This window comes from Panulirus ornatus, chromosome 61, assembly GCF_036320965.1.
Source record: "Panulirus ornatus isolate Po-2019 chromosome 61, ASM3632096v1, whole genome shotgun sequence".
Lineage (NCBI taxonomy): Eukaryota > Metazoa > Arthropoda > Malacostraca > Decapoda > Palinuridae > Panulirus > Panulirus ornatus.
The window spans coordinates 659565-673493 of NC_092284.1; the positions used below are offsets into that span (position 1 = coordinate 659565).

The 13929-nt window shown below is 39.1% G+C and overlaps 1 protein-coding gene across 14 annotated transcripts in view; it reads left to right on the forward strand.

The window, feature by feature from the left end:
• Positions 1–13929, forward strand: part of Hipk (Homeodomain interacting protein kinase) — a 67537-nt gene that overhangs the window by 9101 nt on the left and 44507 nt on the right. For 12 of the 14 annotated variants that reach the window (XM_071696739.1, XM_071696740.1, XM_071696750.1 and 9 more), the window contains exons 3-7: positions 7100–7385; positions 9731–9843; positions 10411–10599; positions 13202–13375; positions 13584–13802. In XM_071696739.1, the coding sequence (XP_071552840.1) occupies positions 7100–7385; positions 9731–9843; positions 10411–10599; positions 13202–13375; positions 13584–13802 (981 nt within the window). The remainder of the gene's footprint in view (positions 1–7099; positions 7386–9730; positions 9844–10410; positions 10600–13201; positions 13376–13583; positions 13803–13929) is intronic. The other 2 variants (XM_071696744.1, XM_071696738.1) reach the window with 1 other exon arrangement.

Here is a 13929-nt window from a genome sequence, read left to right on the forward strand (position 1 = left end):
CCAGAGCAGCCAAGCTGTGGTGGTTATGTAGGCCTTCAGGCCGCAGTTTCCAACAGCTTGGTCGACCAGCAACCCAACTCAGCAACTAGGGCCCAGCCCAAGCTGTGGGGGTAGAAGACCTCTGAAGTCTGCAGCAAGAAAGCTAGGCAAGGTATCCCTTACCTCTAATGTTTGCTCTGTTATGTATGTATCAGACATGTGGCATCGGTTATGGTGCACTGTTCTTTGCTTCCTGTAGAAACAGCAAAGGTGTTTTGTATACATAATGCTAAACACAGATTTATTTATATTTTACTAACGTATCTATTTGAATTCTTTTTGGTGGGTTTGGTAGACCTTTTTGTGATGTGATTCATAGTTAAGGTTGATTAATAACTGATCTTGTAAAGTTTTGTCCCCTGAACTTACCTTTGTCATTTTGCCAAAAATCCCAAACCATCTCTCAACTGCTCCAGTCCTCTCAATGGAAGTGTTAACATGGGTATGTCGTGGAGTCTGATAACTGTGGGTACCAGGTTTAACAGAATGCTGCTTTTTATGCTAACTTCGTATTTTGTACAAGGGGGATATTGTGCATTCTTGCCGCTCCCTCTTTTTCTTTGTGTGTATGTAGTTAATCACCTGTTTGTATTGTATAGTAAGGGATTTGTGCACTTGTGTGGTCCAGTACTTGGACGTCTCATAGCATCATATAAACTTTTAAAGTACTTTTTGCTCTGCATTGCCCACATCTTCTTAAGTTGATTCCATTTGCCCACCAATCTTTTACTATAAACACCTCCCCCCTCTCTCTCTCTCTCTATTTTTTTTATTTTTTCATTGTACTTTGTTGCTGTCTCCCGCATTAGCGAGGTAGCGTAAGGAAACATGAAAGAATGGCCCAACCCACCCACATACACATGTATATATATACGCGTCCACACACACACACACACACGTATACATACCTATACATTTCAACTTATACATATGTATACATTTATTATATATTTAGTTTGCTTTGTCGCTGTCTCCCACATTTGCGAGGTACCGCAAGGAAACAGACGAAAGAAATGGCCCAACCCACCCCATACACATGTATATACATACACGTCCACACACGCAAATATACATACCCATACATCTCAATGTACACATATATATATAAACACACAAACACATACATATATACACATGCACACAATTCACACTGTCTGCCTTTATTCATTCCCATCGCCACCTCGCCACACATGGAATAACATCCCCCTCCCCCCTCATGTGTGCGAGGTAGTGCTAAGAAAAGACAACAAAGGCCCCATTCATTCACATTCAGTCTCTAGCTGTCATGCAATAATGCCCGAAACCACAGCTCCCTTTCCACATCCAGGCCCCACAGAACTTTCCATGGTTTACCCCAGACGCTTCACATGCCCTGATTCATATATTCATACACAGACATATACATATACACACATGTACATAATTCATACGTGCTGCCTTTATTTATTCCTGTCGCCACCCCACCACACGAAATGACATCCCCCTCCCCCCGCATGCGCGCAAGGTAGCATTAGGAAAAGACAACAAAGGCCACACTCATTCACACTCAGTGTATATATTTTATACATATTTGCCCTTTCCTGCATCAGCGAGGTAGCGATAAGAACGGAGGACTGAGCCTATGAGGGAAAATTCCTTACTTGGCCCTCTTCTCTTTTCCTTCTTTTGGAGGAAAAAAACTGGAGAGGAGAATTTTCAAACCCCCCCCCCCCCCCCCCCCCTGCTCCCTCCTCTTTTAGTTGCCTTTTATGACATGCAGGGAATATGTGGGGAGTATTCTTTCTCCCTGTCCCCAGGGATAGGGGAAAAAGAATACTTCCCACGTATTCCCTGCGTGTCGTAGAAGGCGACTAAAAGGGAAGGGAGCGGGGGGCTGGAAACCCTCCCCTCTCAGTTTTTTTTAATTTTCCAAAAGAAGGAACAGAGAAGGGGGCCAGGTGAGGATATTCCCTCAAAGGTCCAGTCCTCTGTTCTTAACGCTACCTTGCTAACGCGGGAAATGGCGAATAGTATGAAAAAAAAAATATATATGAAAGGGTAAGAGAGATGTGTGGTAATAAAAAGAGTGTGGTTGAGAGAGCAGAAGAGTGTGTTTTGAAATGGTTTGGTCCCTTGGAGAGAATGAGTGAGGAAAGATTGACAAAGAGGATATATGTGTCAAGAGGTGAAGGGAACGAGGAGAAGTGGGAGACGAAATTGGAGGTGGAAAGATGGAGTGAAAAAGATTTTGAGTGATCGGGGCCTGAACATGCAGGTGGGCGAAAGGCCTGTGGGGAATAGAGTGAATTGGAATGATGTGGTATACCAGGGTCGACTTGCTGTCAGTGGATTGAACCAGGGCATGTGAAGCATCTGGATAAACCATGGAAAGTTTTATGGGGCCTGGATATTGAAAGGGAGCTGTGGTTTTGGTGCATTATACATGACAGCTAGAGACTGAGTGTGAATGAATGTGGCCATTGTTGTCTTTTCCTAGTGCTACCTCGCACGCATGCAGGGAGGGGGGTTGTCATTTCATGTGTGGCGGGGTGGCAACGGGAATGAATGAAGGCAGCAAGTGTGAATTATGTACATGTGTATATATGTATATGTCTGTGTATGTATATATTATACATTGAAATGTATTGATATGTATATGTGCATGTGTGGAAGTGTATGCATATGCATGTGTATGTGGGTGGGTTGGGCCATTCTTTCGTCTGTTTCCTTGCGCTACCTCACTAACGCGTGAGACAGCGACAAATTATAATAGAATAGATAAATATTCTAAAGTACTGTACACTGTGTGTGACATCAGTCTCTTCCACAAGGGAGAAACAGGCCTGTAGCCTTTCCCTGTAATTCAGGTCTTAATTTTAGTACCATCTTTGATGCCTGCCACTGGACCTTCTATGTTAACTCTTCATTATCATATATACCCACTGTGTCCATACTACTGTATGTAAAACTGTCCCCATACTACTGTATGGGGACAGTTTTACACTTGTATGGCCTCATCTCTTGAAAATTCTTTACTGTTCAACTTCTTGAATTTTGGAATGCTGTCTGCATTAACTGTTTTTTTTAGGTGTGGTGACCAAATCTGAGAAGCATATTCTAGTTTTTGCTCTGCGGAGGAAGTGAATGGCTTGCAGCTGAATATTTGTTTGTCCAAATACTGAAATGCTATTCCAGTATTTGCTGGTGGACAGTTTTCTCCTTCACTTAGCAACTGGTTAAGGACTATGTCAACTCCAAAATCCCTCTCATGCAGATTCTGGCAGCTTTTTTCCTGGTGGCTAATATTCATAGTGTGTATTATTACCTGTTTGCCCTGGAAGGGAAGGGAGTTTTACTTTTATGGAGCCCCATCTCTTAAATATTCTCTGTCATGCGACTTTCTGAATTCTTGTATAGTTTGCATTAGTCATGTTTTAAGTTGTTATATTCCATTCATGTACTGCACCTAATGCTGATAAATTACTTTCTCACGTTTTTTAACATTTATCTTCTTAAAGGACATGATAGTATGACCTCTGGTTGTTTTATCCTTACGTCTCTCAAAGGATTTAACTCTCCATTTCATCAATCTGTTTTGAAGTTCTAAAAGTTATGATAATTTCACTCCTTACTCCTCTGTCTTCCTAGGTGGGCAGATATAAAGTCTTATGCCTTTTCATGTAAATAAGCTTTTTTATTCTGATACCATCTCCGCTGCTCTCCTCTGAAGGTCTCAGTGTGTGTGTTTCTTAGATCACTGTATATACTCGTCTATAGATTGACCCTTGATCATTGGCCAAGAAATCATTAATTTATGATATGCCTCATGTATAGATTGACCTAAGTTTTTGAGGGTAATGGAACAACAAATTAAAGTAATAAAACACCTTATTTTATGGCATATAAAACTGATTTCAGAAAATCCTTACTAAAAAATACTTTATGTCCTATTAACTGAGTTCACTGAGCTTGAAACACCAAAACATGGTTAGTTTCAGCAAAATTATTGTATATTTCCCTTCCAAGTATTTATGCAAGTCAATTAAGATAGAATATTATTGTAGTACAACTTTTTTTCACAGATCATTCAAAAAGCGATTACGGTAACATTTTTTGAACAGTGAAAGAAAGCGAGTCAGTTGCCATGATTTTATCCCAGTTTCCACTGTAATACATATGTCATTTCAGCGAAATTATTACATTTCCATTAATGTATTATATCAAGCACAGTATGAATAGAATATCATTGTATTATATCAGTATTTTAACCGAAAACTAGTGAAAGAATGAGTAACATCTCTTGAGCATTGGAAGGCTAGATAAAGTCCTTTATTTTCATCCCGTATTTTATCCTATTTTACATTGAAATGTATCATGTTTCAGGAAAACCCCTATTTATTTTTGAGAATATATTAAATCAGGCACAGTTATGGTAAGATATTATTATATAACTTTTTTTTATGGAAAATTATTTGAAAAACACATACTGTTTAGCTGATACGGCAGAGCCCTGGTCGCAGAGGCTTTGCCGTTGCATCAGCCTTTCCTAAGCAGCCTTTAATATTACTGTACGTTGAAATTGTGTTTATAATCTTATTTTCCAAAAATATGACAAGTTTGTATATAATACAGTGTTGCGGTACTTTTACAAGTATTCACTTTTAAAAATACTTAAGACCAAACAAATCCCAGTACAAGTATTTGCGTAACTCCCACCAAAAAAGATTTAACAGCTGGTACTCTCTCCCTCAACCCTACCAAAAATAGCCCAACAGCATCTTTCTTGTTTATTCTCTTCCAATTTCTCACATTTACTGGTATTTTCTACTTTATATTACCTACATCAGGTAAACTACAGTAATTGAGATTAGAGACAGTTATGAATTTGATTACTGGAAGGATGCCATTAAAACAAACTTACCCTGCCAACAGTGCTTCTCAGACAAAGCATTTTTCTTAACATTTGTAGTTTCTCCATTCTGTAAAAAAAAAGATATTTTTGTGGGGTTTGCACAATATTTCCTGATATTGTAAATTGTTTTATTTACAGTACTGTAAAACAGTTTGGGTAAAGAAACACTCGTTACCTTAAGATTTTAAACGGAAAATGTAGAAACTAGCAACTGTGTGTAGATGACCTAACTCGCACCATCATCACAAGTCTACTGTAAGTTGGTGAGCTTCATCTGCTGAAGGCACTGCACAGTTTTTTGTTAGTAATTGGTACATATTTTATGTTCCTGTTGTGTACTGATAGTAAACGGTAAATATTTTTCATGTTTAAACATAAAAGTTGCTCCTAGCCCTTCCCATCATGCACGGATTACAGCCTAATGAAACTATTACCCATTTATATTTCGACCATATTTTTTGCCTAAAGATTTGGTCTTGAAAACTTGAACTTTACATGAGTATATACGGTATATATGTTGAATTTTGAAGTGTTTGGTTGCAAGTTACCTCAAGGATTTTGGTGTCCCTTCCCACTGAAGCCTGAGGGGTTAGCGCTGGAGACTCTGGTCTGTAGATATTCCCCACAAGAGATTATGTAGTCTTTGACGAAAGTAACTTGCCATAACTGGTTTTGATGAGAAGCAGAAGTTTTATATGTGTGAATGGAATGTGAGAGGAATGATTGATGATTTGATTACCAGACTACCTGTATGAGAAACAAAAAGTTATATGCCTGAATAGAATGTTAGAGGAATGATTGATGATTTGATCATCAGACTCTGCCTGTATGAGATTTCACCAAGAGTGAAAAGCTGCCCTTCAGTGAGGCCGTATCTTTAGACTTACAGATGTGTCACATTTCCCTGCAACAGAAAAAAAAAGTGCATGCTTAGGTCGCAGGAGTGTCTAGAAAGAGCTCCTTGGTTGATTAAAACTAAATAGAATAAGAGAGGAAGTTTGAAAAGGGAAAATTTTACATGTTTTGAGAAAAGATTGAGAATTAGTGGGAGGGAGCCGAGTGTGTGTAATGAGGGCTGGAAGGTAATACAGGTGCTTATGCATTGTTAATGGAGGATGTTTTCTTGCTAGTGTGTTACTACAAAATTATTGGGTGTACAAGTCTGAAAGGTTGTGAATAACTGTAATGGTTGTTTATGGTGCACAGAGAGGACTTGAAAGAGCAGTAGAGGATGTAGATCCAGGAGAGAGGCTGAATGTTGATGGATGATTTAAATGGATGGATGGGGAATAGATTAGAGGAGTGAGTGATGGGTGGGTATAGGGTATCAGGTACAAATGACAATGTTCAAAGAATATGTGTATTGGGTGCATCAGTAAACTTGAATGTTGCCAATATGCCTTAAAAATAAAGATGCTCCTAAATACACATGTTACTGGCACTTATGGCAGATAACAGGTCTGTCATGATATATATTACTACTACAGTAAAAGACAAAGAGGAGAGGTAGACTGTAGGAATGAGGTTGTGAGAGAATTAATTAGGAATAGGAATGTTTCAGATGAAGATGGTAGAGATGATTCAGGATCAGATGCAATGGAATCATTTTCTCAGTGGAAGAGGTGTGAATGGAAGTGGAAGTTGCTACTTGATGAATCAGTTATATGTATGTGGGGGAAAAAATGAAAACCACTTTATAAAAAGGAAAGTTCGTTTCACTTTCACATGCTGGGCTTGGGTTGAAGATGTGTGGCAGTGATGTTGGCAGTTGTATAGACGTGATCCACCCCATGAAATCAGGAGTGAAGTGGTGATAGATGAAATAGAATCCTTAATTAACCTTAGCTTTAGATGTAACTGAAAACTAGCTAGCTTAGGAAGTAGCTTAAAACTTCAATACCAATTTTGCTCAAGGACACATGCAGAAAGTGTAGGAAATGCCTCTGATTGTTGCAGAAGGAAGTATGGGGAGTGGATACATGCAGAAAGTAGTGATTATTAATTTATTATTTGAAATATTTCTCATGAATAGTCTGTTTATTTGTAAATTTACAAGTATTATGTATGATTTTATGGGATGATTGTCTTCTTATATAACAATGATTGTTCTGCAAAGCTTTCATTTCTTTTTAGTATATATGATGATAGTAATGACTGGTGTCATTACAGGCAGGCAGTTTGTATAGCGATGGCGTGACCTTGAGCCAGAATAAGCAGCAGCCGCAGCAACAGCCGCAACAACAGCAACAACAACAGCAACAACCACTGCAACAGCAGCAACAACAACAGCAGCAGCAGCAGCAGCAGCAGCAGCAGCAGCAGCAGCAACAACAACAGCAGCAGCATGGGCAGCATCAACAGACTCACAAGATTAGCAGTAACAGCACCACTTCATCATCATCATCAGGACATCACCACCACCATCACCATCACCACCATCATCACTCAGCCAGAGGTTCGTATCTGCATGTTTGTTGTATGATACAGCTTTCATCAGATCTGTCCAGCTGACAAAATTGAAAGTTACCTGTTTATAATTTCATAGGCATTATATCTTCCATGATTTTATTTGATTTATATGTATTGTGAATTTTAGTCCTTGCTCTGTTCCTTCTTTTGGAAAGTAATATAGGAAGGGAGGATTTCCAGCCACCTGCCTCCACCTTTATCAGTTGCCCTCTATGACATGCAGGGAATATGTGGGCAGTATTGTTCCTCTCTTATCCTCAAGGATAATTTCCCCCTCTAAGGCTCATTCATCTGTTTATGATGCTACCTTTGTATGTGGGAATGGAAAGCATGTATGAAGAAATAATAGATTTTGGGTCATTCAGTTGTGTCAGGATTCTTATTGTTACTTTATGTTAAGAAGATGGATGAAATTAACAAGAAAGTGAAAATAGGGGACATATTTAGTGAGGAATGGTATACCTGCAGAGTGTATATGAAAGATAAATAAGGCTCTTGTTTAGTTTGGGGTAAAAGTTTCGAAAGGTAGTTTGTCTTAATGTAAGTAAATGATTGGAGAATATAGTGAATTTGTAAGAGATGGAGAATTTGGAGAAGTCTGATTAGGGGAAAAAAAAAAGGTAGTTTGTCTTAATCTAAGTAAATTATTGGAGAATGTAGTGAATTTGTAGATGGTGAATTTGGAGAAGTCTGATTAGGGTAAAAAATACACTTGTTTTTCCTAGCTGGCTCTATTGCCTGTCCACTTAAACATCTTAAACACACCTTAGTCTTGGGGTGCCTTTAGTTTTTACGAGATATGTCAAAGTTTTGAAGAGGTTCACCATCACCTCTTATGAGGTATCATGATCACTTGTTGTATTTTCACTGTCTTGTTCTTCTTCAGGTGTTAATGGACCCCATATGTTTATGGTTATACTATGAAGGAAAGTCACCCTTGGTAAAATTTTATCATTGTCAGTAAAGGGAAAGGTGTATCATCTTGTCAAGGACTTCTCAGTCCATATGAGTGCATCATATCTCTGATCTGTGGAGTATAGCCTCAAAGTTTACTGTGATAGGAGTAGCTCCTCTTGTTAAAGTAGTCTGATGATCCACATTAGAGGTTTACAGGGTCAAAATTTCCAAAGCCTTAAACGTATCAGGATTCTTCGTTGCTATATCTGTGATATGTTGCTCTTCACCAGGTTTGGTTTTCACCTCTAAGGTAATCTTCACCTTGGATAATAAAAGAGAACGGTTTTAATCTGGTATGAACAAATATGAGCCGGGATGATAGTTGATGCCACGATGATAGTTGATACAAAGAAGTTAAGAGTGGATTAGTGAAATGGGTTGGGTAAATAAAAGAATGAAGTTGGAGCGATAGGAAGGTTTCAGGTTCCAGAAAAAAAGTCTGCAATAACTTGTGGATTGCATGGAGTGTGATTGTTGTTGATGTTTATTTCCAGCACCAAGATATAAGATTGAAGACTATATAATTAAACTAATTGGTAGTACCTACAGTATTCTTTGTTACTGCATGATGATTTAAGCACACTTTTATTCCTTGGTAATGACTAGCTATTTTGTGTAGAGCCATAAGCATTATTTTTCTTGCAGCCATTTTTTTTTCTAATTTCTCACCATGTCTTCATATGAGTATGGAAAAAATACTTTTGTTATATTTAAGGCACAGATAAAACAATTTATTCATAATTTAGCAGTAGCACCGAGTTATGTATGTTGCATTCATTGCCAAGTTTGAAGAAGAAAAATGATTAACCATTCTATCCAACTGTTCTGAATCCACTAGCAGACCATTCATCACCATACAGGTGATAGTTACATAGTAACTCTTGTTTTGTCCCATGGTTCTGCTGCACCTCACTATAATCTCATTTCACTGTCATCTCACTACTACTACAGTAGAAAACATTAAACACCTTAGGTGTTATTACACTACCTCCAAGCCTTCCTGCCTTGAGTTCAAACCATTAATACCTCTATTTATTCACATACAAGCACAACTGTCACATGTGGACATGCATATCACCATAATACAGACTTGGGAATTCCAATGGATAAAGCTGTTTTCTTTAGTGTTACCATAAGAATGAATAAAATATTTCTTAGGGGTACCACATCTACAGGCATCAGAGATGTAGATGGATAGATTGATAAATGATATGAAGCTTTTAGCTTATTTAAGTACATTATGTATGCTCATTTAGTCACATGAACAGTATTCTCTCTCATGCCACCGATTCTCTCACCTTGCATGATGTTTTACTGCTGGTTTTACTGCTGCCCAATTTATCATGTGCTTAAATGATACTTTGATTATTACAGCAGCAGGCTCGGCCACCACCTACCAACACCAACAGCATCATCACCAACCTGTGCAACAGCAACGTGCATCCACTATCAAACTCTTAGATCCATATCAAAAGTGCTCCACAAAGGTGGGTTCTTTATACACATAAGATAGTTTGCTCCTATAAGATTTCATTAGAGCAGTGATTATTACTTTCATAAAACATTTTTGAAATGGAGCTTTTAGTATGCCCACAGAAATGTGGTAAGATTATGTAGAAAGACTTCAAAATCATGAACTGATGACTAATATGTTGCATACATACTTGTCACATATTTAGCTCGATGGAATGATGAAATTTATGTGCATTTTAACTTGTTTGAATAAAAGGACTGCTTTCTTCTATCAGTACCTGATTAAAACAGGTATAAAGTTTTAATGATCAATGTAATAGACAGTTTAAGGTACAGTGTTTAGAAAGCGTCTGCTGATAAACACTGTAACATTGTAGAGGTACTGCATACAGAAGGTTCAAGAAATACCAATTCATACTCTAAGTCAAAGTTGTAATGGTTGTGGCTGAGTGGTAGACTTGCCAAAATACTATTAGATTTTGGTATGGTGAGGATGACAATCCTGATTCCCTTCTTTTTCTGACTTTAATTGATAGAGTAGATATGATATATATTTGTTGATTTATTGTATTTTTTCTCAGCGCAAGTGCTTTGACCACAATGGTCACAGTGGAGGCAGCTCTGGTATAGAGAACGGGAAGGTGGGGGCCCCGGGCGGTGCCCCGGCCACAACAGTCAAAACGGTGGCCCACAGCAAGGTGGCCCTGGGTGGCGGCCAAAACAATGCCACCAAGGGCGGAAACTCCTCAGCTGCAGATGGAGACTATCAGGTCAGTACTTTGTGATCATGGGATAAGGATAGTAGATGGAAAATATTGGGTTTGTATTCTTGATCATATTCTTGATAGGTAGAAGTAGTAGGTTGTAACATTAGGCAGGATTATTAGTTGGTAGGGATATTAGGTTGGGGGAGCCTCTGAAAGTAGTGCACATGTGTTGCCCTCTACCAGTGGCCTGTTAAGGGTGAGGCACTAAAGGCAAAGAAATGGCATGGGAGTTTCCAAAGGGAATGGCCGTAAGAGATATAAATGGATAAATGTTTTTGATATGCATACCTTACATTAAGTAAGATGAGTTTCTATATAATGTTTCTGTTTTTAATTTCATATCAGTTTTAAGGATTTTTGTCCTGCAGAATTGCTTCCCAATAAATTGGATGCATATGATTACTTGATTCATTCCATAACATTAGAACTTTGTCAGTGTTAGATAGCATTTTATGTCAGGTTTTGAAATGTTACTCTCTAAATGGCTAGGCTGTCCATCATACATGTGTAGAGTATTTTTGAAGAAAGAATCCACAAGACATTGAAATGAAATACCCTTAATCAACATATTTCAAGTGTAAGTTTTTTTTTAACGTATCAAAAATGAAATTTACATCTGTGGATGAGATGGAAGCAGTCTTAAATTCTCCTTGGTTAGGATGAGATGGAAGACTGGATTGGTTTGGTTAACAGTGGAAGAGTGAAGATGATGTGGTAGCTGAAAGAATACACAAGATGTAAGTGGAAAAGTGGAAGGATGTCCGATGACTGTGCAGGAGCTGTGATTGTGCCTTTGTACAAAGGAAAGGATAGTCAGGATAAGAGTAAAGATAGTAAAGGCCAGGTAGTAAGGTAGCAATGAGACACAAGCTTCCACCTTACTACCTCTCAGTCAGATTGAACAATATTTGATTGTTGAGGAATCATTTGACTTCATACTAGGGGAGTTATTTGAGAATTGTTATCAAGCCAGTGAAGGTAGTGGAATGCAGAATAAGTGAATGCCAGGTGAGTTTTAGGAAAGTGAGGGGATTTGTGGACAAAATATTTTGTGAAGATGTGGTAGAGAAGTCATTAGTATAGGAAGAAGGATGTTATGTGCTGCATTTATGGGCCTGGAAAAGGCAGGCAGTGTTGGAGGTTATTTTATTTTTATTATACTTTGTCGCTGTCTCCCGCGTTTGCGAGGTAGCGCAAGGAAACAGACGAAAGAAATGGCCCAACCCCCCCCCCCCCCCCCCCATACACATGTATATACATACGTCCACACACGCAAATATACATACCTACACAGCTTTCCATGGTTTACCCCAGACGCTTCACATGCCTTGATTCCATCCACTGACAGCACGTCAACCCCGGTATACCACATCGCTCCAATTCACTCTATTCCTTGCCCTCCTTTCACCCTCCTGCATGTTCAGGCCCCGATCACACAAAATCTTTTTCACTCCATCTTTCCACCTCCAATTTGGTCTCCCTCTTCTCCTTGTTCCCTCCACCTCCGACACATATATCCTCTTGGTCAATCTTTCCTCACTCATCCTCTCCATGTGCCCAAACCACTTCAAAACACCCTCTTCTGCTCTCTCAACCACGCTCTTTTTATTTCCACACATCTCTCTTACCCTTACGTTACTCACTCGATCAAACCACCTCACACCACACATTGTCCTCAAACATCTCATTTCCAGCACATCCATCCTCCTGCGCACAACTCTATCCATAGCCCACGCCTCGCAACCATACAACATTGTTGGAACCACTATTCCTTCAAACATACCCATTTTTGCTTTCCGAGATAATGTTCTCGACTTCCACACATTCTTCAAGGCCCCCAGGATTTTCGCCCCCTCCCCCACCCTATGATCCACTTCCGCTTCCATGGTTCCATCCGCTGCCAGATCCACTCCCAGATATCTAAAACACTTCACTTCCTCCAGTTTCTCTCCATTCAAACTCACCTAACAGATGACCTCTTGCTTATTAAATGGCTGGTTTTCCACTGTCTTGGAGGCTCTTATATTCTTCAACTCATTTTACTTCTCTGTCTTGTTACCCCCTTTTTTGTATTAAATTTAAGACATGGCTTCATGGTGCACTTAGTCCACGACTGGAGTTTTCTTTGGAAAAATGGGGAGAATGAAAGCTTAACATAGAATTCCTTGGCAGATTTTTCTTTTTCTTTCAAACTATTCGCCATTTCCTGCGTTAGCAAGGTAGCGTTAAGAACAGAGGACTGGGCCTCTGAGGGAATATCCTCACCTGGCCCCCTTCTCTGTTCCTTCTTTTGGAAAATTAAAAAAAAAAACGAGGGTAGGATTTCCAGCCCCCCGCTCCCTCCCCTTTTAGTCGCCTTCTACGACGTGCAGGGAATACGTGGGAAGTATTCTTTCTCCCCTATCCCCTATCCTTGGCAGATATTTTGTAATATTGCTTTTTGGTTATTGACTGGTTATCATAGGTGATGGTCAGTTAGAGAATTTTGCAGAAAATTCTTCATGCGCGGCCCTGCTATGATGATGCACAATGGTGTACATAGAATAGAGAAATAGTGGACTGGAGTATGCATTTGTTTGGACTAACATTTTATATTTGTTTCCAGTTGGTGCAGCATGAGGTTTTATACTCACTCACAGCACAGTATGAGGTGTTGGAGTTCTTGGGGCGTGGGACATTTGGCCAGGTGGTCAAGTGTTGGAAGAAGGGCACCAATGACATCGTGGCAATTAAGATCCTTAAGAACCACCCCTCCTATGCTAGGCAGGGCCAGATTGAGGTGAGACTTATTGTTTGTTTATTTAGATTTTTTTTTCGACTTGACAAAAAAGGATGATTTAGTTGTAGAATTGAAGTGACTCAGTTTCTGGAGTATAACCAAAATGTTTTCATTATATTTCAAGCTAAAGAAATTATTGGAAATTGGCTATGGTCATGGTAGAATTTTATTATTATTATTTTAAAAAGTATCCATGCTTTATCCTCAGGTTGGGATCCTGACAAGGCTAAGTCAGGAAAGTGCAGATGATTACAACTTTGTGCGAGCATTTGAATGCTTTCAGCACAAGAACCATACATGCCTTGTGTTTGAGATGCTCGAGCAGAACCTCTATGACTTCCTCAAGCAGAACAAATTCTCTCCATTACCCCTCAAGTTTATCAGACCTATCCTTCAGCAGGTTTTGACAGCTCTCCTTAAACTTAAGGTATTTAAACATAAGGTTTTTTGAATTTCTTAGAGAGAAGCACTACATTTACATAGACAAGGGGACCAAAGTTGCAGATTCACCCTTACTGTATTGCAGATTATTAAATGTTTGACTTATTGTCTTG